Genomic DNA, 27,614 nt, shown 5'->3' on the forward strand with positions numbered 1-27,614 from the left:
AACTGAGCTACAGAATTTGAGATCTCAGCCAGGAACCACCCTAATACAGAGGGAGGTGCACTTAAGAAAGTTCTTGAGATAGGTGTCTTGGAGTTTGGAAACTTATGAAGACAGAGACTGCACCTACTTCTCTCCTGGTTTCTGAGATGTGCTGGAGTAGCCTATGCATGGAGTAGTATGATTAGAACAAGGAGGTTAAAATACTGGATTGGGTCTATCCTCATTGCCGAAGTGACCAAAAAGCCATGAATTTGCTTAAAAAAAAAAAAAGATATAGGAAAGTGGATTTAGACAGAGCTAAAGGCAGTGGCTGGAAAATAAATAAAACCATATCTGGTTCGTACCTCCAGTTTGAATTCTTCAATAAACCCTCTCCACTTAGCATTTCTCTCTGCCTAAAAAACCCAAAATCCACTTCCAAGTGGAGATTTTATTGTGCACTCTTTCCCTGGACCATCAACAAAATTGTGGACATTGGTCTTAATATGGCTTTCTTTCTGCTTATCTTTATATTTTATTTTCTTTCTTTGTGCCAATAAATTGTTTACATACCTGGCTTTCACAGGAGAAATCTTTCAAATGGTATTTATATACATAATTTAAACCTGCTTGTCTCCAAGCTTGTGGAAATTTTCAAAGATGGTTAGTTGAGTGTGATTGACACTATTATTGCTAAAATTAAAATGATTAATGGCAGCAATAGTAGCAACTACCATTTCCTGAGCACTTTCCACATGCCCAGCTCTATGGAGATATTCTGCATGAAATTTATCCAAATAATTTATCCAATTTATCCAATACTTAGCACGAGCCAATGAGGTGGGTATTATCCCACATTCTCCCAGCAATAATAAAGCACAGCTGTTTGGCACTGCCTCTGCCCCAGGCATTGCAGTGAGCTCTCAGTGCCTTCTGCAGCAATTGCATCGGCTGGAACGATTATGCGCCCATTCGTCAGGTGAGACAGCCAAGGATCCAGTGAGTAAGGGAACTTTCCCACACCACCCAGTCGGGAAAAGACAGTGTCTGGATCTGAACCCTGGTCTGCCTACTTCTAAGCCCGTATTCATTCTGCTCCAACGATGGCTCTCAGAAACAGAAACCGTATTGCCACCCCTGCTGCTAGGACCTTTTGGCCACAATGTAGATTGGTCTAATTATCCTCTTCAGAAATCTTCCCTAGCACCAGAATGTTGGATTACTACATTTGGGTGTAACCCCATGTAGATGAAAGCTGATGGCTTAGGGAAAAGACAAGCACAAAAGGGAAGGAAAAGTCTCATGACTTTCAGCTAACGTGCAGCTAGCAGCTCCCTGTCCCAGCTTCTGCCTCACAGACCCAGCTGCCTCCAGACCCAGGGCACAGGGGACCCCACACTGCTGCTGCTGGGGTCTTGACTGGGGAGCAGCCAACAGGTGTTAACAAAAGAAAGAAACACACATTATTCTTGCAGAAAATCTTACAATTTACAAAGCTCTTTCATACATTTTAAGTCTTTCACTCTGGGAAATACATACCTTTCCACCCAATCCGTTCACATATTGGAGACCTCGTATATGTGCTTTACTGGGCAGTGTCAAGTCCAACGCCTCATTTAAATCTCACAAAGTCCTATGATGCAGAGATTGTTGTTCCCATTATAAAGAAAAGGGAATTGAGGTTCTGAGCAATGGAATGACATATTCACTGCCACCACAAAATCGGTGGTGGAATCTAGGTTTGGAACCAGGTCATCTAGCGCAAAGCCTGTGCTCAGTCCCTGGCACTAGGCTGCTACAAGAAATCCGCCTGGCCTCACTCTGACCCAGCAGCCCAGTCTGTGCTCTGATGGTTTGAGTTTGTCCCACCATTGTACATGGAAACAGATGGCTTTCCTTTTTAGACCACAGGACTTCTGATCAAGAAGGAGCTCTGTCTGGGGAACTGCACCCAAGGAGCCTCACTGGCATCTCAACCTGATTAGACGACAAGACCCTGGACCTTGAGCCTGAACCTAACAACATAATGGGATGAGACTTTTAGGGGGCATGTAGAATCAATGTAAATAATTTGTGGCCAGAGAGTAAACTGTAGCATGATAGTTTTAAAATAATTCAAAACCCATTGATATTCCTCCCATTAATGTCCCCTCCCTTTGAATCTGGGTTCTGAGACTTCTTGACCAATAAAATATGTTAGTTTCCAGGCCCAGGCCTTAATAAACTGACAGCTTCCACTTTCCCTCCTACCCAGCCACCATACTGTGAGGAAGCACAAGCCACACTGTACTGACAAGAGGCTTTGTTAGCTGTGTGAATGAACCATCTTGGAAGAGGGTCCCCAGATAAGCCGTCCCAGCCAGGGCTGCATAGAGCAGGGACAAGATGTCTCTGCTGAGTCTCGATCAAATTGCAAGCAAAATAAGCGATTGTTTTAGTGTTAAGCCACTATGTTTTGGAATGGTTAGTTACACCACAAGAGATAACTGAAAGACAGGCAAACCTAATACCTGTGGAGCCTAAACTGTATAGCAAGGCCACCATGTTGACAAGCATTCTGAGTTCTTATAGCAATCCGCTTAAACAGATGAAGAGACTGAGGCAAGAAACGATACATGACATGTTTGGAATCCCAGACTTGGCGAGTGGATCAGCATGGATCTGAATTCACTCTGGGTGAGGACTCCAGTCCCCAGCTTTACCCACTAAACCACAGGGCAGTGACACAGATGCTACCTTCCCCAGCTTCCAGTGACCTATTAACCTGTTCATAGTGAAATCTCACATGGACTATAAGTGAAAAAACAAAATGGCTCACTTTGTTCTTAGATGGAGTGATACGTATTTGGAAATCAACACATCCAGGTATGAATCCCAGGCACAACTCTGGGGAGGGTTCCCCTGGAGTAGGACAGTACTGACTCAGCTGAGTGACTTTCTGGCTGTGTCACATTGTTCTCATCACTTAACTTCCCTGGGCCTCAGTTTTGTCCTCATCTTATAGATGAGGACAAAAATATCTACTTCATAGAGTTGTTGTAAGAATTTAAGGAGAAAATGTTATGTAAATGACTTAATGCAGCATATAGCCCATAATAAAGTCAGTAAGTTGAGAGTCCTTTTAACAGCGTGTTTAGACTCAGAACATTTCCTTTGCTCATCCCTCCTGACCCCATAGAGAGAGCTCCACAGGGTCACAGTGAACAGATGTATCCCATCCCTGAGCATCATTTATTTTTACCTCCCCCAACAGATTTAGCCCTTTTTGCCTCCGCTCCTCCAGCCCCTCCGGACAAGGGCAAGAAGGAAGCTCAAACACAGCTGGTAAGCTTTGCTCACAAATTCCTCCTTCACGACTGACTGAGCCCTGATACTGGAAAGAAACATTCCGTTGAATCATGTAAATCCCCACTCATCTCCAAATTGGGTGCTGGAGTGCCTCGGGGAAGTGATTTTACAACCTCACTGACTTCAGCCAAGGCAGGCTCCAGTTGCTCTTGCAAGATAATTCAGCCTGCGCCTGGCAGCAAGGTCGAGCAGGGCCCCCTCCCTTCTGACTCAAGAAGTGGCCCCTTTGGCTGAAGGGGAACAGGCTCTTCCCCCAGGAGACAGAAAAAGGGAAGCCTTCAGCTGCCTGCCTCCTGCAGCCCTCCCCCGGCTGTGCAGGTAGAGTTCAGTGACTCAGTGCTCACATCCTCACTGGAACAAAGGATCTCAGATGTGGGTGGAGAGGGGTGTTGTGAGAGAGGGTGACTCCAATATGAGGTCCAGGTTGCCTGAACGTCCCCTCAGAACTTCCTGGATTTCAGAAGTCAGAGTTACGCTAGGATGGACTGAGCCATCCTTGTGTCTCCGTGCCAGAAAATGCTTTCTAGCCCGCTGTGCCTCTGGAGAGAGCTGTTATCTTTCCTTGTACTGCTGCCTTTTTAAAAAATTTATTTTCAAATCTGGGTCTCACCATAGATTATTCAACCCATGGCCACTGAGCTGTCTATCCAAAATGCTATGGCTGCCTCGCTATGGGTCGCACAGTCCCCATTTTGGTTTGCAAGATTACTTTCCTCTCAAGTCACTGGGAGCCCCAATTCTATTGCAAATATTAGAAAACAAATCAGCAGGTCCACCAATAATCCTAATTATAAAACGTACTATCAGTTTTTGAAAGGTTCGTCTTCAAGTGCTGAATACCCACTCTAGCATGCATTTCTTGCTTCAGCTCCTCAAGGTGGATCTTACTGTCTGCATTTTATATAAGCAGACACAGGGTCAGTAATGGAGTAATTTGTGCAAGATCACGCAGCTGATATGTGGCAGAGTTAGAACTCCAGTTCTGCCAGCACTGGCCATTGCTAAACTCCCTGGGGGACGTTCTCCTTTGACGGCTGTCCCCACCACAGAGAACGTTCTCCTCTGACAGCTGGTCCACACTCTCTGGACCGGCTGAGTGGCACTGCTGGCCTTCCCCAGCTGTGCTCAGCTGGAGTTCTTGGGGGCCTCCACCCATAGCTCACCTTGTCCATGGCCTGAGTCAGGGTGTCATCCTGCTCACCCTCACCAGCAGACGGTGCTCAGCATTTATCTTGACATCCTCAATTCACGCTGGTGTGCTGGGGAACCAGTGACCTCACCAAACTCAAATGCCTACTGTTTTGGCCCTGGCCATATTCCCTCTGGTGTCTGGGTCCTGCTGGTAGAGCTAGAGTAGACTGGCAGAAATTCCTTACTCAGGGGAGTCCAGTAGACCAGAATCAGCAGATGTTCACAAATCTCCCACAATCTCTTAATGAAGAGCAAAAGTGATGGACGGTGTTCTCCTTGTCCATGGGTGGAAGCTAGGTGGTTCAGTCTATATATATGGGTCAGTCCTCCTCTTCTAAAGAAAATTGCCCTGCGCACACCACAGCCCCTGAGCCACCATGTAGAGATGTGACTCTGCCCACCCTGGTAGCCTCCTGACGGCACGAGAGGTGGACACCTGACCAAAGCCAGTGACGATGTGGCCCGCTATGAAAAGTCTGCCCAAAGAGGGGAAAGCTGGCCAATCAGATTTTCACCGAGGAAAACTTGAGTTGAAAGATATAAGAAGAATACAGTTATTAGTGGCAGAAAGTGAGGCTGGTTGGATGCCAGAGAAAGGCCGAAAGGTAGAACAGAGAGACTCCAAATAAACTGATGTTATGTGCAAACAAAATTATTGCACTGTCTGAGTAACCAGAAGCTCTGAGGAAGATCAAAGACCTTTGAGGAAGCAAGTTGTTGGCAGAAAGAGAAGCAAAGAGAAGCCAATACTTAGACATAGCCCAGCAGTGCTAATGGCAGGCCAGTGGGCTGCAGACCCAGCAAGCCCTTCAGCGAGGTGTCTGGAGGTGCCCTGGGTACAGGTGCCTTGACCAGGTGGCCTGGCCACACTGTAGTTCCTGCTCTTAGATCCCCAGGACATGCCCTGCTCCCTCACTGCCAACGAGGCCATCTTCGTGGCGTCACCCTATGCTTTCTGGTCCTGTCCATATAAGCCTCTTTTCACTACAGCTGGGAGAATGCTGCTAAAATTTCAGTCTCCAGACCATTGTGTTTGCTCCAGGTAATTGGTTTATTTGTATTGTATAGAGTCTGAACTTAATAGTTGCTATACTTTATCTGTGGGCATCTGGAAAACAAGAGGCTACCTTGGTGGCCTGTCAATAACCAAGTGGAGAGGTTATGACCCTGTGCAGCTTTCTTAGTTTTATCTTTGGTTCCAATTTGTGCCTTTGTGACCATGTTTTTTAATTCCACTTTTAACTTTCGTGACTTCGCATTTTAAACATTGTTCCAAGCACCTTTCTCAAATGAGGTAATGTATAAATGTATATATTCACAAAGAGATGATTTATGAATCAGGGCCCTGGTGGAAAAGAGAGTGCATCCCACTTGGCTCAAAAGGATACATTTTGATGACAGGACCTCTCACGGAGGTATGGAGGGTTTGAGGGAATTGACAAGGAAGAGTGAGGCACCCAGAGACTAGCAAGAGCAGGAAGCCATTTGCACCCGGATGGCTGAAGGAGCAGGAGAGGAGAGGCTATCACTAAAGCCCAGTGGGACCTGGGGCCACAAGGAGGGTGTAGGAGCTGCAGTGTTGAAAGGCTGTAGAGACTGCCAGAGGTACACACCCAGGCAGAGGAAGGACAGGGAAGAAATACCTCAACTTCTTCCTCTTCTCACCCTGGGACCTCCTGCTAGAGCTTCCCAACCTGAACCAGGCAGCTAAAAAGTCCAGGGGGTGCAATCTGTATGGGTCTCCCAGGGCACAGAGGAAGGCTGAGGATAGGGTGGGAGAGGGAAGTGAGGATAAGCAACAGAGATGATAAGCATGAGGTCTTAGTCTTGAACATGGTCACAGACAGGGATCAGACCAGGAGGAATGGCAGTGGCTGGGCAGAGGCGAGTGGTTCAAGACCAATTCTGTGAATGCAGAGCTGGTGCTGGGCTCACTGTGCTGCCTGCTGGCAAACCTGTGGCATACAAGGCTTTCCCTCTGGGAGTGTCAGCTTTCTCTTGGTTCTGGAGCACTGACCTGATCCCCCGAGAACTGTCAATCTGTAATATGCCTGCCACCCATCCTCTTTCCAAGCTCCACACCTTGCACCTCCAAGTTCCCCCAGATACTAGCTTTTCTTAGACTGTTTGGGCTACTATTGATGTAACCCCAGAATACTACAGACTGGGTGGCTTAAATAACAAACATTTATTTTTCACATTTCTGGAGGTCGGAAAGTCCAAGACCAAAGCATGCCGGCAGATTCCGTGTCTGGCGAGGGTCTGCTTCCTGGTTCACAGATGCAGTCTTCCCATTGTGACCTCACATGGCAGAAGGGAGGAGAAAGCTCTGTGGGACCTCTTGTATAAGGACACTAATCCTGCTCATAAGGGCTCCACCCTTATGACCTAAGCCCCTCCCAAACGTCCCACCTCCAAATACCATCACGCTGGGGGCCAGGTTTCAACGTGTGAATTGGGGGTGGGGGGACACATTCAGTCTGTTGCACTAGCTGACACTCTCAAATGTATCAGCTTCTGTTGTTCTGCTTTTCACACAATCAGGGGAAGGGTCTCTAGGTAGTCATAGCCTCTGATGGAGATCTCAGGGTTTATGTATTCTCATTCCCACTGTCTGCTGCTTTGCTCCCTATCCTTGAGTAAAAGCACTTCTCAGCTAAGTGCCCAAGTTCTCTGGAGAGCACACACCTATACAAACATGCTTTCTCTTTAGAGCGAAGGGATTCAGTGGGAGAGCCTCCACACCCAAGTGGGTCCACCCTCAACCACTCCTCATTCCTGCCACGTCTTCAAAGCAAGTCCTCAATATTCCAAGCCCACAAACTCAGAATTTATAAAAATGCAGAATCCAACTCAGTCCAAGTTTATTGGTTGCCATCTTTAGGGAAACAAGAGACCTCATCAAAGAAGAAAGCTAATATTTATCAATCACCTGTGATGAGCTTCTCACGTATACCGTCTCATTTCATCTTTATGTTCTTGCTGGGACATAGGTATTGTAGAAACCGAAGATCAGAGAGGTTAAGTAATTTGCCCAAAGTCTCACTTTTACTGCCTCACAGAGGCAAGACCCAGGCTCTGTTTTTCTGGAGCCCAGGAACCACGCTTGTCCCGTGACGCCATCCCGCTGCGTAGCAAAGGGGTGACGCTCATAGAATTGACTGGGAAGCACAGGAAGGGTCTTTGAAAACAATTCTGTGTGTTCATAGAGGATCTCTTCTGAGCTCCATTATGTTGTATGCCTGTAGAGTTGGAAATAGTAATACTATACTTCCTAAAATAATTCTCTAATGCTCATTCTTCAATTGTTTGGACAAGATTATTCTGATTCACTTCCCTCGTGCTGCAGAGAGAAGGAGTCGTGCACGGTGCAATCGCACACACACCCCTCCCGGCACCTCCCCGAGCCCAGCACATTCCACTGCCTTCGGGCCAAATAGCTCGTGCCCACCAGGGCCCGAATTCACATCCACTGATTTGGGTTTTAAAGAGAGAGATTTATACAGGATAATCCTTTTTTGGTTGTGGTTGCCTCCGATTTCCCATTGTCTGAATCACAGCCATGGAATAAATTGAATCTTTTTCTAACATAGAATATATTACTCTTGAAATCGTAGGAAATGTTGATAATTGCCTTTTATTGGACTCACAAATAATTTATAAGTTGGTCCGGTTTAAAAAAAAAAAAAAGTATCATAGTCTTTTATTTCTTTGGCTTCTTCCTTGAGGCTAGAGGCAGCGTCTAAAAATAGCTGTCCGTGCAGCGATGGGCCTAGCGCTCCCCCTGGTGGCCACGGCGCAGGATTGCCAGCTCAGTGAATGGACCCAAAGTTGCAGACCCTGCATTAGAATAATTCTTTCTCCCTTAAGTACACGGAGAAATTTGATTTATTCTTCCCAGTCATGTCTGCATTACAGAGTACTTCTCCTTATAAAATCCATCTGCTTGGAGGGTAAGTAAATGATCGATTCCTCATATAGGTTATCACGTGGCAAACATTTCTCTGAGGTCGGAACAGCTTCTGTGGTTCCATGAAATGTCAGGGAGGCTGGGAGTTTCTTCTTTCCTTAAGCAGATACTGGGGAGAGAAAGGCCAACTGGCCTTCACAAAAGCAGGGACACCTAGGGAGGGGATCATTAAGTGTGAATGTGTTTGGGGTTGGGGGCGATTTGAAGGGAGGAAAGCCAGAGGCAAGAGAAATAGCCACAGGGGAGGCCATCCAATGGGATGCTTAGCTTAGAATCCTGGCTCCCGCACAAGCTGCGGAGGGCAGGGTCCCCAGAGGGCCCTGCCTGTGGACGACAGATAGAGGCTCTCCCTCCGCCCCAGGGCACACAGGAAGACTGTATTTCCAGCCTCCCTTGCAGTCCGGTTGGGGCCACGTGATTGAGCTCTGGACGATGGGATGTGGGCAGAAGTGATGCAGTACTTCCAGGCCTTAGCCCTGAAGCATCCCTGGTAAATTTTTTTTTTTTTTTTTTTTGAAACAAGAGTCTCACTCTGTTGCCCGGGCTAGCGAGAGTGCCGTGGCGTCAGCCTAGCTCACAGCAACCTCAAATTCCTGGGCTCAAGCGATCCTTCTGCCTCAGCCTCCCGAGTAGCTGGGACTACAGGCATGCGCCACCATGCCCGGCTAATTTTTTCTATATATTTTTAGTTGTCCATCCCTGGTAATTTTTCACACACTCTCTGTCTCTGTATCCACACCAATGGAAACAAAATATTCCAAAATGTCAGGGTCACACAAGAGAAGTGTCACCCATGAAAAGTGAGCCAAATCTATGAGTCATCACTTACCCTGATTGTGATGTGAGCGAGAAATACGTGTCCATATGCTAAGGTGCTGCGATATGAGGGCGATTTGTTATGGCAGCCAGGGTCATTTAATCTCTCTGGGCCATGGTCTCCTTATCTGAAAATAGGGTTGATGTGTGAAGATTCAATGAAATTATGTATGTAAAAATATTTGGCATATATCAGGGCTCAATAAATGCTAGTTAAAAGGCTATTGTGTATAATACTTCCATTCTGAAAAGGCATTTTTGTGACTATCACTCAGGTTTTTAGGAAGGACAAGAAAAAGAAAAGAAAACCAAACACCAACTGGCAAACTAAAACAGGTTTTTATTGGCCCTCAAAGCTAAAATCTCCAAGCCTAGACTCAGCCTTAGGGCTGGTTTAATTCCTCCAGCAACTCAAAGACCACTCTCTGTTCTGCCTGGTAAAGCTTCATTCTAAACCTGACTCCCAGCTGGGTGTGGTGGCTCACACCTGTAATCCCAGAACTTTGGGAGGCCAAGGCAGGAGGATTGCTTAAGGCCAGGAGTTGGAGACCAGCCTGGGCAATATAGCAAGACCCCCAGCTCTATTAAAAAAAGAAAGAAAGAAAATAATTAGCCAGGCATGGTGGCACATGCCTGTAGTCCCAACTACTTGGGAGGCTAAGGTGGGAGGATCACTTGAGCCCAGGAGTTTGAGGTTACATTGAGCTATGATTGCACCAGTGCACTCTAGCCTGGGTGTCAGATAAATAAGTTAAATAAATAAATAAACCTGACTCCCTTGATGATCAAAGATGGCTGTCAGTAGGGCTCCTGCTACTACATGCTCCTAGTTGGCTTTGAGAGCAAGTGGAAACCCCATCCCAGGATTCCAAGTAAAAAAAAAATCCTCTGATTCCTTTGACTGGACGGGCTTAGATTACATGCTCACCCCTGATGCAATCACTTCGTTGAGATGAAGAGCATGTGCTGATGACCTGCCAATCAGGACCCACATCTGGAGGTGGAATCAGCCTTCCTTGAATCACACAGGCACATGTGTGTGGGGGAGAAGTATGTGAGCTCACTTTTTTTTTATATATAGAAAAGGATGTTTCTAAGCAGAAAAGGGGAGTAGGGGAAAATGGATGCTAGATAGGCTACCAAAAATGTGTGCTACAATTGGTATGTTTTTTCCCCTTGAAGCAAGAAACAGGTTGTAGGGGTAGATAGTGACTGCTATTTTGCGATCACTCAGAATGGTCACCCAGCCTTTCAGAAATCTGTACGTTAAGTGGACATTGTGGGTTTCAACATCCTAACCTCTGACAATGAGCTTCCGAAAATATCCTCAGATATTGACTTCTTGAAATATGCCCACATATTGACTTTCTGTCTCGACCGTGCAGTGTTTAAAAAAAAAATATCTCTTAAGAATAATTTACTTTCTTGCTTTCTTTTTCCCTCTTTATTGGTTTGTACCTTCTTTTGATTTTTCTGCAAGTGTTTTAGGAAGGGTAAGCTGCCATACGAATGGGGGAGATTGTTCTTTTCCTCTGTTCTTTGTGCCTAAGGTAAATCATATGATACTTAATCATAAAATAATGGGACTGATTTTAAACAGACTAGTTAGTTATGCGAGTGAGTACGATTCTTCCGAGCAGTCACCCAGAGAGGTGATCTTCATATTCCAATGAATATTTGAGCCATAGCTCAATTCATGTTAATTATACTTCAATTTTAACCTAAAAAGAGTAGTGGCTTGATCAACCACATTATGCAACTGATTTAATTTCTAATCCCCTGTAAGGATTTTTTTTTTAAAGAAAAAAAAGAATTTATCTTTGTAAATTCAAAGCAAAGATTTGTCTTTTTAAATAACATATTTTAGGATCTGAAGGCAATTGTCCATGGGGAATTACAAAACTATTTTGGATCCTGGCATTAGAATAAATGTTAAAGAGTAAACACTCAGGGGGGCTCATGAGTTTTGCATTTGTTTAATAGAAGAAGAGGATGAATAGGGAGGAGGAGGAGGAGGCAGGAAGCGGGCAGAGGGTCATGCTCTTCCTCTACAGCCAAGAAAATCTGGTTACCTCCCTCTCTGAATCACCCTGCAAGCGAAACCTCTGGCCCACAGGCTAAATTGGAACCCCGGGCCCACCACTCCAAGCCCACGCTCCCCCTGCGCACCCTGTGCTTGCCTCTTTTGTGGCTGTTGTCCTGACACACACACCCCGCTCTCCTGCCAGACTGAAGTTCTCTCTGCTCCCTGGGGAGTTCCGGAAACTGTGTCCTGCTTCTGCCCTCACCCCTCCTGAAATGGCCTTCTCTCCCCACTTGCATCGCAAACCCTCCCGCCTCGCTCGAGACCCGGCTCATGCTACCTCCTCCAAAAAGCTTCCTAACCCCTCCTCTCCACAAATAAAAGACTTCATTGCTCTTTCTTTTTTGATCTACTGGCTTCTTCTAAAAATCTGTTACAGTACTTACTATTTTCTCCTGTAATAGTTTTGTCACCTGTGCCTGCCCTAAGTGAGCCGTCCCCAGACCCATCCGTCACCCCTGCCCTGCTCTCCTCTGTGCCCCACAGGTGGCGGGTCTCAGGCTCCTGCACTGCCCGGCTTCTGCCTGGGCTTGGCGCAAAGGGGACAGTGGCAGGAGACTGAGGACGGGAGGAGGGGAGGAGCCAGGGTGTTTCCTTCCTTCTCTGGAACTCAGGAGGTTCACATGCCGGTGGCCATGTCTCTCCTCATTGCTTCCCGCTTCCTCGAAGAGATTCTAGCTCCTGGGCTCCAAGGACACCACCTTCTGTCTTGTCCTCCGGCCCCGTGGCTCCCAGCTGTTGTTCATCTCTGGGTTTCCTCAGAGCTCTCCTGGGGCAACCAATTCTCTGTATTAAATTCCCTGTTTCCAACAGTTAGTGCTATTTCTGTTTTCCTAATTGACCCTCACACATACATCAGCTCATCTCCCCATCCAGCAGTTCCTGAGAACAGTTGGCTTAATAATAAAACTAGCAAATGGACAAACGTGTATTTATAAATCATTTTTATATTTCCACTTTCCAAGACCCTGTCATGGCTCTTCCTATCAATCTCTCTCTCTTTTTTTTTTCCTCTCTGTGACCAAAATTAGCTTTTCTCAAACTCTACACACTTTTCCTAACTGGGTTCCCCGATCCCAAGCCCCTTGTGCGAGTGTCCCCACACTCTGGTCCTGCATGGCATCGGCACTGCTGACAGGGAAGACGCCACGTGTGGAGTGAGATGGGGACCATCGAGACCAGGACGGTTGCAGGATCCACAGAACCGAGGCTGTTGGCGGGGACCCTTAGGACAATGGCGAAGAATTTGGTAGCTTTCTGCTCTTCAGGTCTGACAGTGACGTTAGCCAGAGTGAAGCCTATTCACAGTTATCCCCAGAGCCCAGGGCAATTTTCGGATGAAGAGGAGATGCACGTTCACGGCCGAGTGGAAGACGTGGATAACAAGCAGGCTGTCTAAATGCTCCCCCTGCGCGAGGCCAGCACACGCCGGCCGGGCTCCTCGGTGCTGGCTGGAGTGTCACTGTAATCCATGGGCTGGAGGCCCAGTGAATGGAAACCAGGCACTTGGAAAGGACATGGGCATGGCCAGAGGTTGGCACTCCTGCTGCAGCCGGGAGCATGGTGCTGCCCACCTTTCTGCCCCTTCTCTCAAATCACTTTGACCATCTGGGCTCGGCTGTGAATGAGGCTGACCAGCTATGGAGAAGCCCAGCCCTAAAACGAGAAAAGGAAAATAATCCAACTTAATGAAATTTCACCTGCAATATACCACATTTATTGAGAAAACATTTATTGCCTCCAGACACTGAGCTGGGTACAGAGGATAGGAACGAGTGAGAATGAATTTCTGCCCTCGAAGGCCCGACGGTCTACCTGGGGGAGACAGACGCGGGGATAGAGGCAGGTGGGTGGGCTGAGCCAGGGTCCGGATGCTCCGCGGTTGGCCACCACACAGCAGATAAGAATGCCAGTTTCGCTGAGGCCGGCGGGAGGCTAATCCCGGCCCTCACACCTCCCAGCCCGGAAACCCGGTCTGTGCGACTTTCGCTTCTCTGCGTCTCAGCTGTCTCATCTGAAAAGGGTTGAGTGCCTTCCTCGCAGTTGTTGTGAGAATAAAATGAGTTTACGCACGAACAGTTCCTCACACCGTGCCTGCTGCGAGGCGAACCCGAGAACACTGGTGCGGCCACACTGGGCGGCCTCGGCGGTGGTGGCGGTCCTGAAATTCCCCAGCAGCTTGGTTGGCTGCGGCCTGGCTGGGGCGCATGTGGGAAGCCACTTTGGAGGATTCTCAGAAATAGCAAGGAGAGTGGGGGGTTCATGGGGGACTGAAAGAAGCTACCACATGGATATAAACGGGGCCGGTGTTGTCATTGCAGCTGGGTGACGAGGTGAATGGTGAGAGAGATGTGGGAACAGAGGGTCGATTAAATCGCCTGCCTGCTGTCATCAGGAAAGGCTCAGTGTGGGGGTGTCCCCTGGACCAGCTCCGGAAGGTTGGGGCAGAGGGCACAGGTGGGTGACAGGCAAGCAAGGGACAGCATTCCAAGGAGAGGAAGCTGGATAGGCCGACGTCCCGGGGCAAGACACAGCACTGGGAGCCCAGGAGTGAAGAAATGCAGTGTGTCAGGTGTTGGGCACCGAGCGATAGGTGCTGAGGCTGGAGAGGCTCCACGGGGCCAACCCTGAAGAGCCTGTGTGTCCCGGGAAGGAGCCTGGACTTTTCCCTTGCTCGGATTGCAAGACGAGAGCAGGCCCTGGGTCGTCAGAAGAGGCTTTCCGTGGCGGAGTGTCATGGTCAGACGTGTCTTGGGGAAGATCAGTCTGGGATCACTGAGAAAATTCATTTGGTGTGAGGTGGGAGACTGGAGGCAGGAGTGCCAGAGGACGAAACCTACAACCCCCTGTAGAGTGGACAGGGAGAACCAAACTGATGGAAGAGATGACTCTGAGGTCTAGTCCAGATGAAGCTGGACTGTAGGTCCCTTGATGGCAATGGCTGTGCCTGCTCTGTGCCAGTGACAATCAGGCACCTCCTGCAGGCACGGGCACCAAGTGGGCACACTTGCTGAATGAGGTCGAACAAGGCGCAATGGACTACACTTGGAAAGCGAAGGATGGATGGGAGTCAGGAACGTCCACGGTTTCTGCCTGGGGGACTGGATGAGCTTGATGACACTCAAAGCAGGTTCAGGGGATCAGCTCATGGGTGAAGTCTTGGCCTTGTTGAGTTTGAGGTGACTGTGGAACACCCAAGGGAGAAATGCAGCAGGCAGTTGGATACGTGGGTCCCCGTGAGTCCTCAACTCATAGAACAGCGCCCGGCTCCGCGCACTGAGTCAGCGTTCCGTAAATACTTGTTGGATGCATGAATGAGTGAGATCGGGAATGACCTGGACTCCTTGAGCGCCTGCTACAAGGCAGGGGCCCTGTTGTTTTATTCCCTATTGTTTTGCTTCACAGCAGTTAAGTGTACAAGCACCCACGTAGGGATTCGCCTATTTGTTTGACTCCCTAACTAGACCACAGGTTCCCCAGGGTGAGGCCACTGTGCGTTTTGTGCCCTACTGTATGTCTTGGCCTACCCTTGACCATAGTGGCAATTAGGTGAATATGTGTTGGATGAGCGAAGGGCTAGGGACATGGATGTGGGTGGGGGTGTAGAGAGAAGTGGGTGGGAGCTGACAGAGGGAAAGGGAGCAGGTGAGGGGGGTGACCACATCAGGCATGAAGCTTCCAGGTTCAAAGTCACTTGCTTGTAACACTCTTCTCCAGGCCTCCCAACTCCCTCCTCCCCACATGCTGCAGCCCCCAAATCCAGCCCTGATCCAATCTTTTCTCCAAGCTGTGGTTCTCTCATCTGCAAAATGGGGATTTATGATGTGCCCTGCCTCCTTGACTGGGTGGCTGTGAGCACTAAATGAGGTAATTCAACTCAACAAATGTTTATACGGGCGATTAAATGCCACGGTGATAAATGCCTTTGAATAACGACACTGACCTCCACGCTCGGTTCCACCTGGCTAATGTACATGCAGATTGTGCACCACGGCTTGAGCAGCATCCTCCACTCTAGGAGACAGTGGGAAACAAGATCTCATTGACACGGGCCACCTCCCTTCCCAGGGAGCCCTTCATTTCGATGACAAAAGACTCTCATCTTGCAATGTGAACAAGGGCCAAATGGCCTGTCCCATCCAGCATCCTCATTCAGAGCTAGTCTACTGAGCTCTGCCACACAGGGCCACGGCAGCGGGGCCTGGCTGCACCTCACCTCCCCGCAAGCTGTTGCACCGGCTCTTGGCAGCAGGAGGCCTGAGCTGCTGGCCGCTCTGGCAGTGTAGCCAGTGAGCAGGCAAAGTAGACATTGCAGCAGAAAAGAAGGTACAGTCCCTGGAGCTGCTTTCAGGATAACGCAGGGTCAGCAACAGCAACTCCCGAGAGCAGATGCCATACGTTTTAAACTTCTGTCATCCTACAGGGCCTACTTGGGAGATAGATGGTTGGAGGCAGGTCTTCGCACAAGCTGTTCTGTCCCTCTGGACGGCCCCAGCCTTGACCACTTTAGGACTAAAAGATCATCCTTATTCCCTTTGTGAAGCCTCCCTTCACCCCAGAGGTAGATACCCCTCCTCTATGGAGAAGAAAGAGAGAAATGATCTAGCCATTACAGAGAGCCCATTAGGTACCAACTGCTGTGCATGATTCTTTATGTATCGCCTCATTTCATAATCATAACCATCTGGGGGTTGAGTTTGTTAGCCTCTTTTTACAGATCGGGAAGCTGAGGGTCAAAGACACAAGTCACTTGGTCAAAGGCACAGCTAATAAGTGTTTGGGGCAGGATTGATCAAAAATCAAATATACTGCATTTCCACAGTACTTTTCTCATCTTCCTAACAGAGCACTAATTGTGTGGTTTTTAGTTTATCTATCCACAAGTGCGAGTATCTCCTCTACCCACCTCACTGCCTGTCCCAGCATGCACTGGGTAGTTCTAGAGATCTTTGACCACAAGACCCAGGTCTGCTCAGGCCCTGAGCTCCTCCTAACCACATAGACAGATGGTAGGGGCTGTTCCCACAGCACGGGAGGTCTGGTGTTGATCTTGTTACCCTGGCCTGTGTCCATTATTCTCTGGGATACATCTTCTGTCACCAGCGTGTCATTGTGCTTCACCTGTTCCCCAGTCTTTATTGTGTGTTTCTTGTCCCACCAACCACACAGCTGCCTCCATTCACAATTTTTACTGTTCTTTCTCTGTGGGGCCTTACATCCTAGTCTGTTTGCCTGATACCCTGATACCTTTGCTAGGCACTGCAGTTTCTCTCCTTAGGTGTTGAAATCTATCCCCAAGATGTTGCAAGTAATTCTTCTCTAACTAGTTGACACAATCCCTTCCTGAAAATCATAATGACATCACCCCCATGAGCTTCAGTATGGCTACCACCTGCACTACTGTACCTAACGGCATTCAACTTTACCTCCATCAAACAGATATGTCTGAGTTTGATACCCAGTCCGGCATCTGACAGGCTGTGTGTCCTAGGGGAAAAACTCAATCTCTTTGCACCTCAATTTCTTCATCTATAAAATGAAAGTAATAACATTTACCTGCTAAGACGATTGAGAAACACAATGGGATAACATATGTAAAGTAGTCACCATTGTGCCTGTTGTTAATTCCAGAAGCCCAGATCATGTCAGTTAGGCATTGCAATCTGATCTGCAATTCACTCCTCAAGAAGCTGGCTAAACCCACATCAGGATAAGTTTCCTGATCCCCTGACCCAACTCTTCCTCTAATTTTCCTACCAACCTGCTGTCAAAGTGTTACTATGTCTCAATAATGTATTCTAAGAAATGTTTTCAAAGAAAATTGTAGTAGTCAGAATAAGATAGGCTATGCTGCAGTAACAAATAATTCCCAAATTTTTAATAGCTTAAAACAGCAACAACTTATTTATATCACAATCTGATGATGACTGGCAGATGCTTTACTATTAATAGCTCTCTTAGAAGTAGAGACTCAAAGATCCAGGCTCCTTCAGTTTTGTGATTGTCCTATCCTGAGCACATGGCCTCTGAGATCGCTGCAAAAGGAAAAAACAGAAAGTGGGCAATGGAGCAATCTTACTAGTAACATTCATTGCTTTTTACCACACCCCACTGACCAGAACCTAGCCACATGCTTCAGTCTAATTGCAAGGGAGATTGGGAAATACAGTCTTCTCTCATACTCAAGAAAAGGAATAAAAAATGGGATTTGGTGAACACAAGGCATTTTCTCTGCTCACCTTACCTCCCTTTATAAAATAACCTCCATAGCCCCAACATGTGAGGAAGGACAGCTGTGTCTCAGAAGTCTGAGCCTGGAGGAAAGGATAGAACCTCTTCCTGCAACTTCAGTCCTGTGCAATCCCTCCTTAATCAGCACTGTAGCTGTGCTGACCTCACAGAACACCGCTCTCCCAAATGCGGACAAAAGATGCTTCCTTTTTCACTATGGCAGAGTTGAAGCTAAGATGAAATGTCGTCTAACTATAGCAATTTTACCAAAGATGGGGCGATGATACATGAGGAAAAAACAGCACACTACAGCTTGCTAATTTGCATTTTTTAAACAATGGAGTTTATGACTCTTCAGCATGGGTCTTCCAGGCCCCTATGCTGCAGCCAAAGGCCAGAGGCCATCTGACTTCCTACTACCCAGGAATGCCCACACATGCCTTCTGTCTACAAAACGTAAACATGGCATTCAACGGAGAGCAAGTTAGAGAAGGGGAGGTGTGCACGCGTATAGGAGAGAATCTATGCCTCCTCACGATTCTTCGTGAGGAAAACAATTCTAACTCTTAGACTCTGATAGAACTTTCCAATACAGATGAAATCAGCTACCTAAATTATGACTTGTAAGTCACATACCAATTGCTGTCTTTTGAATGCTGTGTCCTCTCCAAAATTCATATTGAAACAGAATCCCCAGTGCAATGGTATGAAGAATATGTGATTGGTGCCTTATAAAAGAGCTGAGGGAACTAGGTAGGCCTTTTTTAGCCCTTCTACCTTCTGCCATTGAGGGACACAACAGTCACCGCCTCTGGAGGATGCAGCATTCAAGGTGCCATCTTGGAAGCAGAGCCTGGGCCCTCATCAGGCACAGAAACTGCTGGCACTTTGATCTTGGACTTTGCAGCCTCCATATTTGTGAGCAATAAATTTATGCTGTTTATAAATTACCCAGTCTAAAGTATTTTATTATAGCAGCAGAAACAGACTAAAACACTGACTGACCTGTGGATTCTGTGGCATGACCTACCACTCCTATGTCCTAGTACTCTGAGGCTCTAAACATTACAGTTATGTGGTGCGACTATGCCTTGAAGTCCAGACCCAATAAAACAAATCCAAAGAGAGATGAGGGTTTCCTGCTTGAGTTTTCTGATTAAGGACCCACTTTTCTGGATGATGGAACATGGAAGTGATTGATATTGAAAATGATTTCCTACTTCCAGGCAGGCCCCATCTCCTTCCCACAGAAGGATGGTCTTCCTTTGATCTCAACAAGACAAGCATATCAGAAAACATCTTAATAATTCATTTGAGTCATGCATACATAATGTAATGGGTGTCAGCGGAGGAAGACAGTTTCCTTACAAGAACCTAAGGGGTTGTTCCATCCCCAGCTCCAAGCACAGCACGTGGCACAAAGCAGGTGCTAAGATTCTTGTTAAAAGGCTATTAAAAGGAAATCAACTTGTCCTGGTCATGGTTGCTTAGCATCCTTCTAAAAAGCTCTTACTAAATTGTTGTATACTATTAAGATGTTTACTGAGATAAGCACAAAATTGATATGTGAGCTTCCTTCAAGGCAAAAGAGAAATCAGGTGGATTATACAGTTTTCAAAAACTGGCAAAAAGGAAGAAAGATTTTTTTCTTGAGCCCATGTGCCTCCAAGTTAATTCTAGGCATTTTATCCTTAAATATTTCATTGTATTCCTTGTGTTAATCATCTCGTATTTCTGCACTGATCATTCATCTGTTCCTACCTGTCTACCCATCCTGTCTTGTGCATGGCTAATATCTTTGTTTTTAATCATCCTATTTTACTTGGTTTTTATCATCCACTCTCTCAACTCCTCTTGGGGCCAGCATGGAGTGGAGGAAAGAGCCATAGATTTGGTTGGGGCGGAGTTCAAATGGTGAGTCATACCTGTACTCCACATGGCCGGGACATATGCCTCACCATCCTGAGCTCATTCTCCTCATTTGTTAACTAGGGCTGGCATCTCTTAGCTCACAATATCGTCATGAGGAATGGAACAAAATATATGCAAACTGTGTTGCCTGCTACACAATAGACTCTCAATAAATTTAACTTCTTTCATCTTTTCTTCTCTCCCTTGTGAAAGTAATCAAGATATAAATTATACATAAATAAATTACATGTTATACTGGAAATCCTCAGAAATGATTAATCTAACCAACAATAATTTTCATATTAATAATAGGTTACTCTGGCAGCACCATCCTAACTCTGACAATCAATCTACATACTCCAGCTTTGTCATTCGATAATGTACAGTGCTCAAAGTTTACGCTGGAAAGAGGTGAATGCGCATGATTTCCCATTTTCAGATATTTTTTAAATGCTCCTTTTTCACATCAGGGTATTCTGCTACAAATCATCACTCATGGTACAAAGTGTGAGTAATACGTTTACCAAGAAATGAAAGACTGAAACATGATAGGAGAGGCTGAAAAGCTTCAAGCAGTATTTGAGACTGAAAGTAAGGTTTGGAAACATCCAGAATGTGCTGGAAATTCTGATTTCTGCTCCTCAGTGCCCCAAAGAATAAATGGGACCTCACTGGAGAGTATGGCTTGTCATCACCACTACCTGGAGGAGCTAACTGAAGCTTTTCTGGTTTGAAAGACCAGAAATATCTAGAAGGTTTTGAGCCTAACTTCAGCCAAAGTACTTCCTAAGTTTTCTCACAGATGACCTTCAAAGTTGAGTTTGGAAAACGATTGCTTCAAAGAAGGCTTCAAGCTCTCAGATTCTGTGAGTTTATCATTCTGCTTTTCTCTAACATGTAAAAAGACGCAAACAGAGTGGTTGTCCATGTGGGCTCTGGAGCCATACTTCCTGGATTGGAATTTCTGCTCTTCCACTTGCTGTTTTGCCCAGAAGAGGTGACTTAACTTGCATGTGCCTCAGTTTTCTCAGCTGGAACAAGAGGATCAGAATAAGGACAAAATTAGGTGATGCTTGCAAGGTCTGGGGCACTGTTGCTGGCAGGCAGTGGGTGCTCCGTCGGTCATTTCTTTGTCCACGATTAAGTGGAGCTCATGACATGATTCAACCTGGCCTACATCTAGTGGCAGGTCACCAAAGCGCCTTGTATATAGCCGGTTCTTATACTTCTTTATCGAATTGAGGTTTTTATTTGTAGTGTGTGGTGAGAGCTGGTTAAACTTAGTTAAACCCCCAAATTTCACATCCCAATCTGTCCCCACAACATCTGCACTTTGGACCCACCTCTCCTGTCTCCGCCCTCCGACGTAACCATGCGTGAGTTCTCCTTGCATCAAGCTGGGTGCAAGCACCTGCTGTGCGTGGGATGGGGCTCATGAACAAACTGGGATCATCACAGGGAAATAAAGCAATGCTACTTCATTTGCACATCCAAGCGCAACATGTGCACTTTGACTCTGACTCTGACAGCCACCAATGATTGAGAGGACAGGGAAAAGGAAAAGAGGAACTGACGTTTTTGTTGCCTACTTAGTGCTAAACACCATAACAGGAGATTTTTGCATGGCCATTAGTTCTTAAGCCAACACTTCCAGCCACTTATTTAGTTTAGTTTTCTTTTTTTTTTTTTTTGAGACAGAGTCTTGCTTTTGTTGCCCGGGCTAGAGTGAGTGCCGTGGCGTCAACCTGGCTCACAGCAACCTCAAACTCCTGGGCTCAAGCGATCCTTCTGCCTCAGCCTCCCGAGTAGCTGGGACTACAGGCATGCGCCACCATGCCCGGCTAATTTTTTCTATACATTTTTAGTTGTCTGATTAATTTCTTTCTATTTTTAGTAGAGACGGGGTCTCGCTCTTGCTCAGGCTGGTTTCGAACTCCTGAGCTCAAACAATCCGCCCGCCTCGGCCTCCCAGAGTGCTAGGATTACAGGCGTGAGCCACCGCGCCGGCCAGCCACTTATTTAGCTTTTACAGAGGAGGAACATACATCAGATGGGTTTGTTGACTTTCCCAAGCGAGCGGGAGAACTGAGTTGGATACCTGGCCATTCCAAGAGTCATAGTTCTTAAGCCTAAAGGCAAAGCAGTCCCTACCCCTAACAGCTACCAATGATCAGTGCCTACTGCATCCTAGGAACTGGCACTGTAACATGCCATGAACCAAACCAGATTACACAAACCTTCCAGCCCTTCCAGGTCCAGGAGCCGAGAGTCCTACTGCCTGCTCCACCCCCTCCGCCAGTGCAAACTGGCCTGAAGCCACGAGGGGGAGCCCTTGCCCAAGGAGCAAAGGGAATCGGACAGCCAGATCATCTGGGGCTGGGGAGGGCTTACTCCATCCTATTACTCACAAATGTATACACACGAGTAAGAACCAGCGTGCTGAAGGAAACCATGGATGACCTCTGTCCTGTGCCCCGTTTAGCTGTAGGAATGGGCCCCCATTCTGACTGTGAACACAGTCTACACAGCAGTGTTGATCCAACTGAGAATGACGAAGCCCGTGGGGTGGGGTGTGGTGACCATTTATTTAATTGGCATATCATGGCCCAGAACAGCATAGAAAATACCAGCATGATCACGCCCAATAAAGAGGGATTGTTGCTTTGAGAACTTTTTATTTTAGCACGAGTGTGTGCCGAGTCATGATGTAAAAGGTACATCTTACCTCAAGTCACTAATAAAGTTTAGATTACACTGACTGAAAAGCTTTTATAAAATCCATGCTCCCAGGCCCTAGACCAGAGTATTGATCCAACGCTGTGTTTGGCCCCTGAAGACTGTATTTCTGGTAGATTCCCAGGCAGGTTTGGGAATCACCTGTTGGAGGCAGTGGGCGCTCAGGTGGGGTTTCCTCACTGCCCTCCACCTCCTTGCCCCTGGCCAGGACAGGAGCAGCTTTTTACTTGAAGAACGTGGCCCTCACAGAGCAAGAAAAGTCACCCGGTCTGCATGTGAAGCAGGGCACAGCCACTAGCCCCGAAAGCCCCCAAACTGGGAACCAAGGTTGGGATTTCTAGTGCCAGCTCTAGAAATCCCAACCTCTCCGAGCCTCAGTTTCCTCGCCTTTTAAAATGGGAAGAACAGCAGTTCCCGGAGCTGCTGTGGGAGTTGTAGACAACGATGTATCCAAGTGCCTCGGCAGTACCTGGCCAAAAACAGACGCTCCTTTGCGTTAGCTTCCTTTCAGGCCTCCACTAAATGCCCCTGTGAGCTTAGGCTCCTTTAGGCTTTGGCTTCCTGACTGAGAGAGTGTTCGTGAAGTTAAGTAGCTGTCTTCAGAGGTGGAGTTGGCGGGGGCCGTTACCAATGGAATTACATTGTCCAACTGCTCAGCTTCTGCCCACTCCTTGACAACTGCCCCAGGGCAGGCACAAAGTGAAATCCCCTGGAGGATGGGGGAAGAGGGGGAAGAGGGCTCCCCCGCCCCCCTGCAGGTGCCGGTCCTGGCCAAGCCTGCAGGATGCAGGCAGCCTCTGCCCAGCCCCAGGTGAGGGAGGAGCCACAACCCAGGTGGGGCGGGTTGGGAGCCTGGCAGCAGGTGTGTCCCGGGCAGCCGGGGGAAGTGATTGCTCCCTGGCCTGCAGAGGCAGAAGAAAGCAGACGGTTGGCCCCAGCATCCAGCTCTGGGAAGCTGGGTTTGTCTCCCAGACTCTACCTTGGAAGAAAACAATGGAAGAGGTAAGGCGCGTCGGTTTGGCTGTGGACTTCCTGAGTCCTTTCTTGCCAGGTCGATTGCCTCCCCCTGGAGAGCCGTGGGGAAAGGCCACCTGTGCGTCCTCCCTCCTGGACAGGAATAAGTGTGTCGGGTGTCAGTGTGGCTCGGCTCACACTGGCCTTGCTCAGGGCAGGTGGGAGTGAAGAGGGGCGTGCTGGGTCCTGTGCCACCTGGTACATGAGGGAAAGAGGCGCCGAGGCACGATGGCACGAGGGGTCTCAGCTCTGACCAGCGAGCTGGACTTCTGACCTGTTCCCGGATCCATAGTCTAAGTGACTGTCAGCTCTCTCTGTGTTTGCTTGCCCTTGCGGACTGCGTCCGGCCTCCGCGGTGATCAGCGGTCAGAGGGCAGGGCTGGGCACCAGGAGGACGGCTGTGCGATGCTGTTTTGTGGTTTTAGATGGGCTCCGCTCCTTATTAACTGTATGCCCTGGGGCAATGTATTCCCCTCCACAGCCCCAGGACCCTCACTTAGAGAATTACTACGGAAATAACTAGTTTGGGAGATTATTAGAGGTGCCTGTAAAAATAGAGATGACCTTGGGGAAGTGCCCTGCACCCAGCCAGGTGGCATTTCCTGCCCTTTGGATGGCTGGGTGCTTGTTGGAGACTTCTCGCCTGACTGACCACACCTTCCTTTTTCCTCCTTCAATTCCCCGTTCTTCTCTAGTCCCCTCTTCAATAGGTCAGTTGTGTGTGTGTGTGTGTGTGGACTCATTTCAGCTGTTGCTGGTTAGGAAAAGCTCCCCTTTGGCGTGGGGCATGTGTCTCTCTGTGGCAGATCACTCGAGTCCAAATAGCTGAGTTTTGGAAAAGGGTGGATTAGGGGCACCCAGTACTGCTTAATCTCCCTCCTCTGAATTCTCCCCACTGCCCCCTCCACCTACTGTTGAGCAACTTTGAGAAACTCCTCCTCCTTGGTGGAAAAGTGCCGGTTTGAATAGATTGAGTATATATGTAAGAAAAGGAGGCTGAAGTATTTTGCTGTCTCTGTAGGACGGGATCTGCACTGGCGTTCGTTACTTCAGTTTATCTACGTGACAGCACAGTGAGGTCAATGCCATTGCCCCGTTTTTTTCATAGGTGAGGAAATTTATGGTCAGCACGTTATCACTTGCTCAATACCACGCAGCTGGTTCGTAGCAGAGCTGGGGCGTGAGCTTAGGTTTGTCAATAACTACTGAGCGCCAAGGATAAGCTGGGCATCACTCGCAAGGATTACAACAGGACAACAGGTAGAATGTTAGGCAAATTAGAGAAAAATGTACAAAAGGGCAAGTTTGTTACCTAATAACATTTTTATGGGGTAAGCTAATATGATTATACCTCTGCTCAGAGAGAGGGGGAAAAAAGATCAAAAGAGAAATATGGGTGTTTTCTCATCTTAAAAGGAGGATTTCATTTTTTGAAAGAATCAACAAAATATGCATTTACTCAGTACATATTTACTGAGCACCTGCTTTGTGTGGTCAGGTCCTGTTTTGGATACTGCAGATGCAGCACTGAACCAAACAGTCAAAAACACCTGCCTTCATAAAATTAATATTCTAGTGAAAGAAGACAATCAAATATGTATATTCAGGTCAAATGGCAGCAAGTGCAATGTAGATACATAAAGAAGAGAAGGGTTTAAGGATGGAGGGGCAGCAAGAGAGGCTGCTATTTTAAACGGGATAATTTCAAGAAAGAGTCAGTGTGAGGTGGCATTTGAGCAGAAACTCGAAGGAGGTAAGGGATTGATCATGAGAATATCTCAGGGAAGAACATTCTACAGAAAGATAATGGCAGATGCAAAGGCCCTGAGGCAGAAGCTTGTCCGGTGTGTTCAAGGAGTGGCTGGAGCAGAGGAAGTGAAGGAGAGAGTGGTCAGAGTGGTGGGGTCAGAGTACGCAGGGGCCTGGAGGCCACTGCGGAAGCTTGAGATTTTCCTGAGTGAGATGGAGGGCTACCTGCGTGTCATGGATGGTACAATGACACGATCCAACTTACATTTTGAAAGGACCCTCTGGCGGCTGTTTTGAAAACAGCTGATAGGGACAGCAAGGACAGAAGCTGGTTGACCAGGTAGGAGACTATTGCAGTAACCCAGGCAAGAGGGGCTGATGGCTGAGAGCAGTCTCAGCAGTGAAGGTGGCTAGAAGTGGTTAGATTCTGAATATATACTACAGGCAGAGTCAACAGGATTTACTGATGGACTGGGCAAAATAACATTAAAGAAGATGAGGAATTGCTAATGACTCCAAGGTGTGAAGCTGGAATACCTGGAAGAATGGAGTCCACATTTACTGAGATGACTTAATACAGAGCAGATTTGGAAGGAGATCAGAAGTCAGTTTCAGACACAACATGCTTGAGGGGCTGAGTAAGCAGTTAGATATTCAAGTTTCGTGTTCAAGGGAGAGCCTCAGGCAGGATATATAACCTAATGTATCTACACTATCTAGAGTAGTGCGGGGGGCATAGTAGGTGTTTAGCACACGTCACTGTGATGGTTTTAAAACTTGACCTCACATTCCCTGGTGTTCTTCCAGTCAAGAAACACAGTCTTGGCAAGAGAAAATTGTAGCATTTTTGAGCTGAGCTAGCTGGTCAGTCAGGAAGCTTAAAAAATGGTGCTTGAATTGTTGATGCATGAGCATTGGGGCTGTATTGAACTATATTTAAGTTTTCCTTCACCTATTATTAGTCAAGTGATTTGAGCAAATCATGAAATTATAAAATATAGGAGGTAGGAGATTTCTCAAATACCAACCAGTCTAACAACTCCCATGTTACCAAGAAATGTGAGGTCCTGAGGCAGAAAATGTCAACACACTTCATAACCGTGTATCCAGCGTGCCTCACTTACGGGGGACGCACCATCCATGTTCCTATTTACGTGGAGGGTAAACTCTGGGTTGGAAGGTCCGCTCAGTAGACCCTACTATCAGGCCCTGTCTTAGATGCCACCTAGTTGTTTAGCTTGGCAGGGGAGAGTGTTACGTAAACAGAGTTTTAGTATTAAATAAAAAGCAGCATGATGAAGAAAGGTGCAAGCTTTGATGGGAGTACCGAGCATGTGTGCCTAACCCGAGGCAGGGCGGGAGCTCATCCTGGGCTCATTGGAGGAAGCGGCATCTTAGCTGAGTGCCAGAGGGAGGAGTAGCATTTCGTCAGGGAAGGAGGGAAAGAAGGCAGAGGGGACAGCATGGACACAGGAGCAGAGGAGAGCAACAGCGGGCGAGGGTTGGGCATATTCCTGTAGTTAGGTGTGACTGGAGAAGAAAGTAAAAAAAACCAAGTAGCCAGAATGGACTCTCAAGAAGTAAATAGGGGTGTAGTATTGGAAGGCCACTGGTGCCATATGTACTTTATCCTGTAAGCCAAGGGAGCCACTGAGGGCTTCACCTCTACAATGGGAGGTTGGACTAAATATTCCTGAAGTCTTGTCATGCTCTGACATGCTGTGACAGTAATACTTTCCCAAGGTTATATGTGGCTTATTTTTGACAGAACCCAGGTCCAAATGCCTGGGGAACACTGCTTACCAAGGGCTCAAGAGCAAATCCAGAGGGCATTTCCTTAATAATCCCATTGCTAAGGAATACATCATAGGACAGGGTAACATCTACAGACATGGACCTGCCACTGAGAAGGACACAGAGATGCACAGGGGTGAGACAGTGTGAATTACAGGGAGAACACCATATGAATGTGAAGACAGCTGTAGGACAGAGGCCTGGGACACAGCCTGCCCTCATAGTCCTCAGAAGGAACCAGCCCTGCTGACACCTTGATCTTGGACTTTTGCCTCTGGAACTGTAAGGCAATAAATCTCTCTTGTTTAAGCCACGCTGTCTGTGGTACTTGTTATGGCTGCCCTAGCAAACTAATAATCAAAAAATTAATTAAATGAATTCATGTGAATACTCAGTGCAGCGTCCTTCCCCCATCAACCTGGGAGGTGTTTTGTATCATGTTGCTATTTCAACATCTCCAAAAAACAACAGCTGTGCTTAGCAAAAATCTGAGAAGTGTTTATTGCCACTCGGCATGAGAAATGGACGGAAATGATTTGGGACCGTGGTCAGTATTCCTTTCTGACCACTGGCCTCTTGGTTTTGGTTTTTCACATCTGTAAAATCTAAAATAACAAACTTCTGGGGAAATTTTAAAAGATTAATCAAAGTAATGAAACATTTTGTAAGGACATATTCAACATAGAGAAGTTATAAGTAATGTGCTTCAGAGGTAATAATTAAGCAATTTTGCATTGTAATACTGGGAAAAGTTGAAGTTTTACTAGTTATTCTTCACTGCTATTACTGTTA

General features: G+C 47.2%; 1 protein-coding gene across 1 annotated transcript in view; it reads left to right on the plus strand.

Annotated features, from left to right (window-relative positions):
• The first annotated feature begins 23,156 nt into the window (after positions 1-23,156).
• The window catches only part of LOC105806256 (chromosome unknown open reading frame, human C1orf168), a 101,291-nt gene continuing 96,833 nt past the window's right edge, over positions 23,157-27,614 (plus strand). Inside the window, exon 1 of the mRNA XM_012639335.1 lies at positions 23,157-23,267. Within this exon, the coding sequence (XP_012494789.1) occupies positions 23,259-23,267 (9 nt within the window). The 5' untranslated portion in view covers positions 23,157-23,258. The remainder of the gene's footprint in view (positions 23,268-27,614) is intronic.

This window comes from Propithecus coquereli, unplaced genomic scaffold (assembly GCF_000956105.1).
Source record: "Propithecus coquereli isolate 6110/MARCELLA unplaced genomic scaffold, Pcoq_1.0 Scaffold14, whole genome shotgun sequence".
In the NCBI taxonomy this organism is placed as follows: domain Eukaryota; kingdom Metazoa; phylum Chordata; class Mammalia; order Primates; family Indriidae; genus Propithecus; species Propithecus coquereli.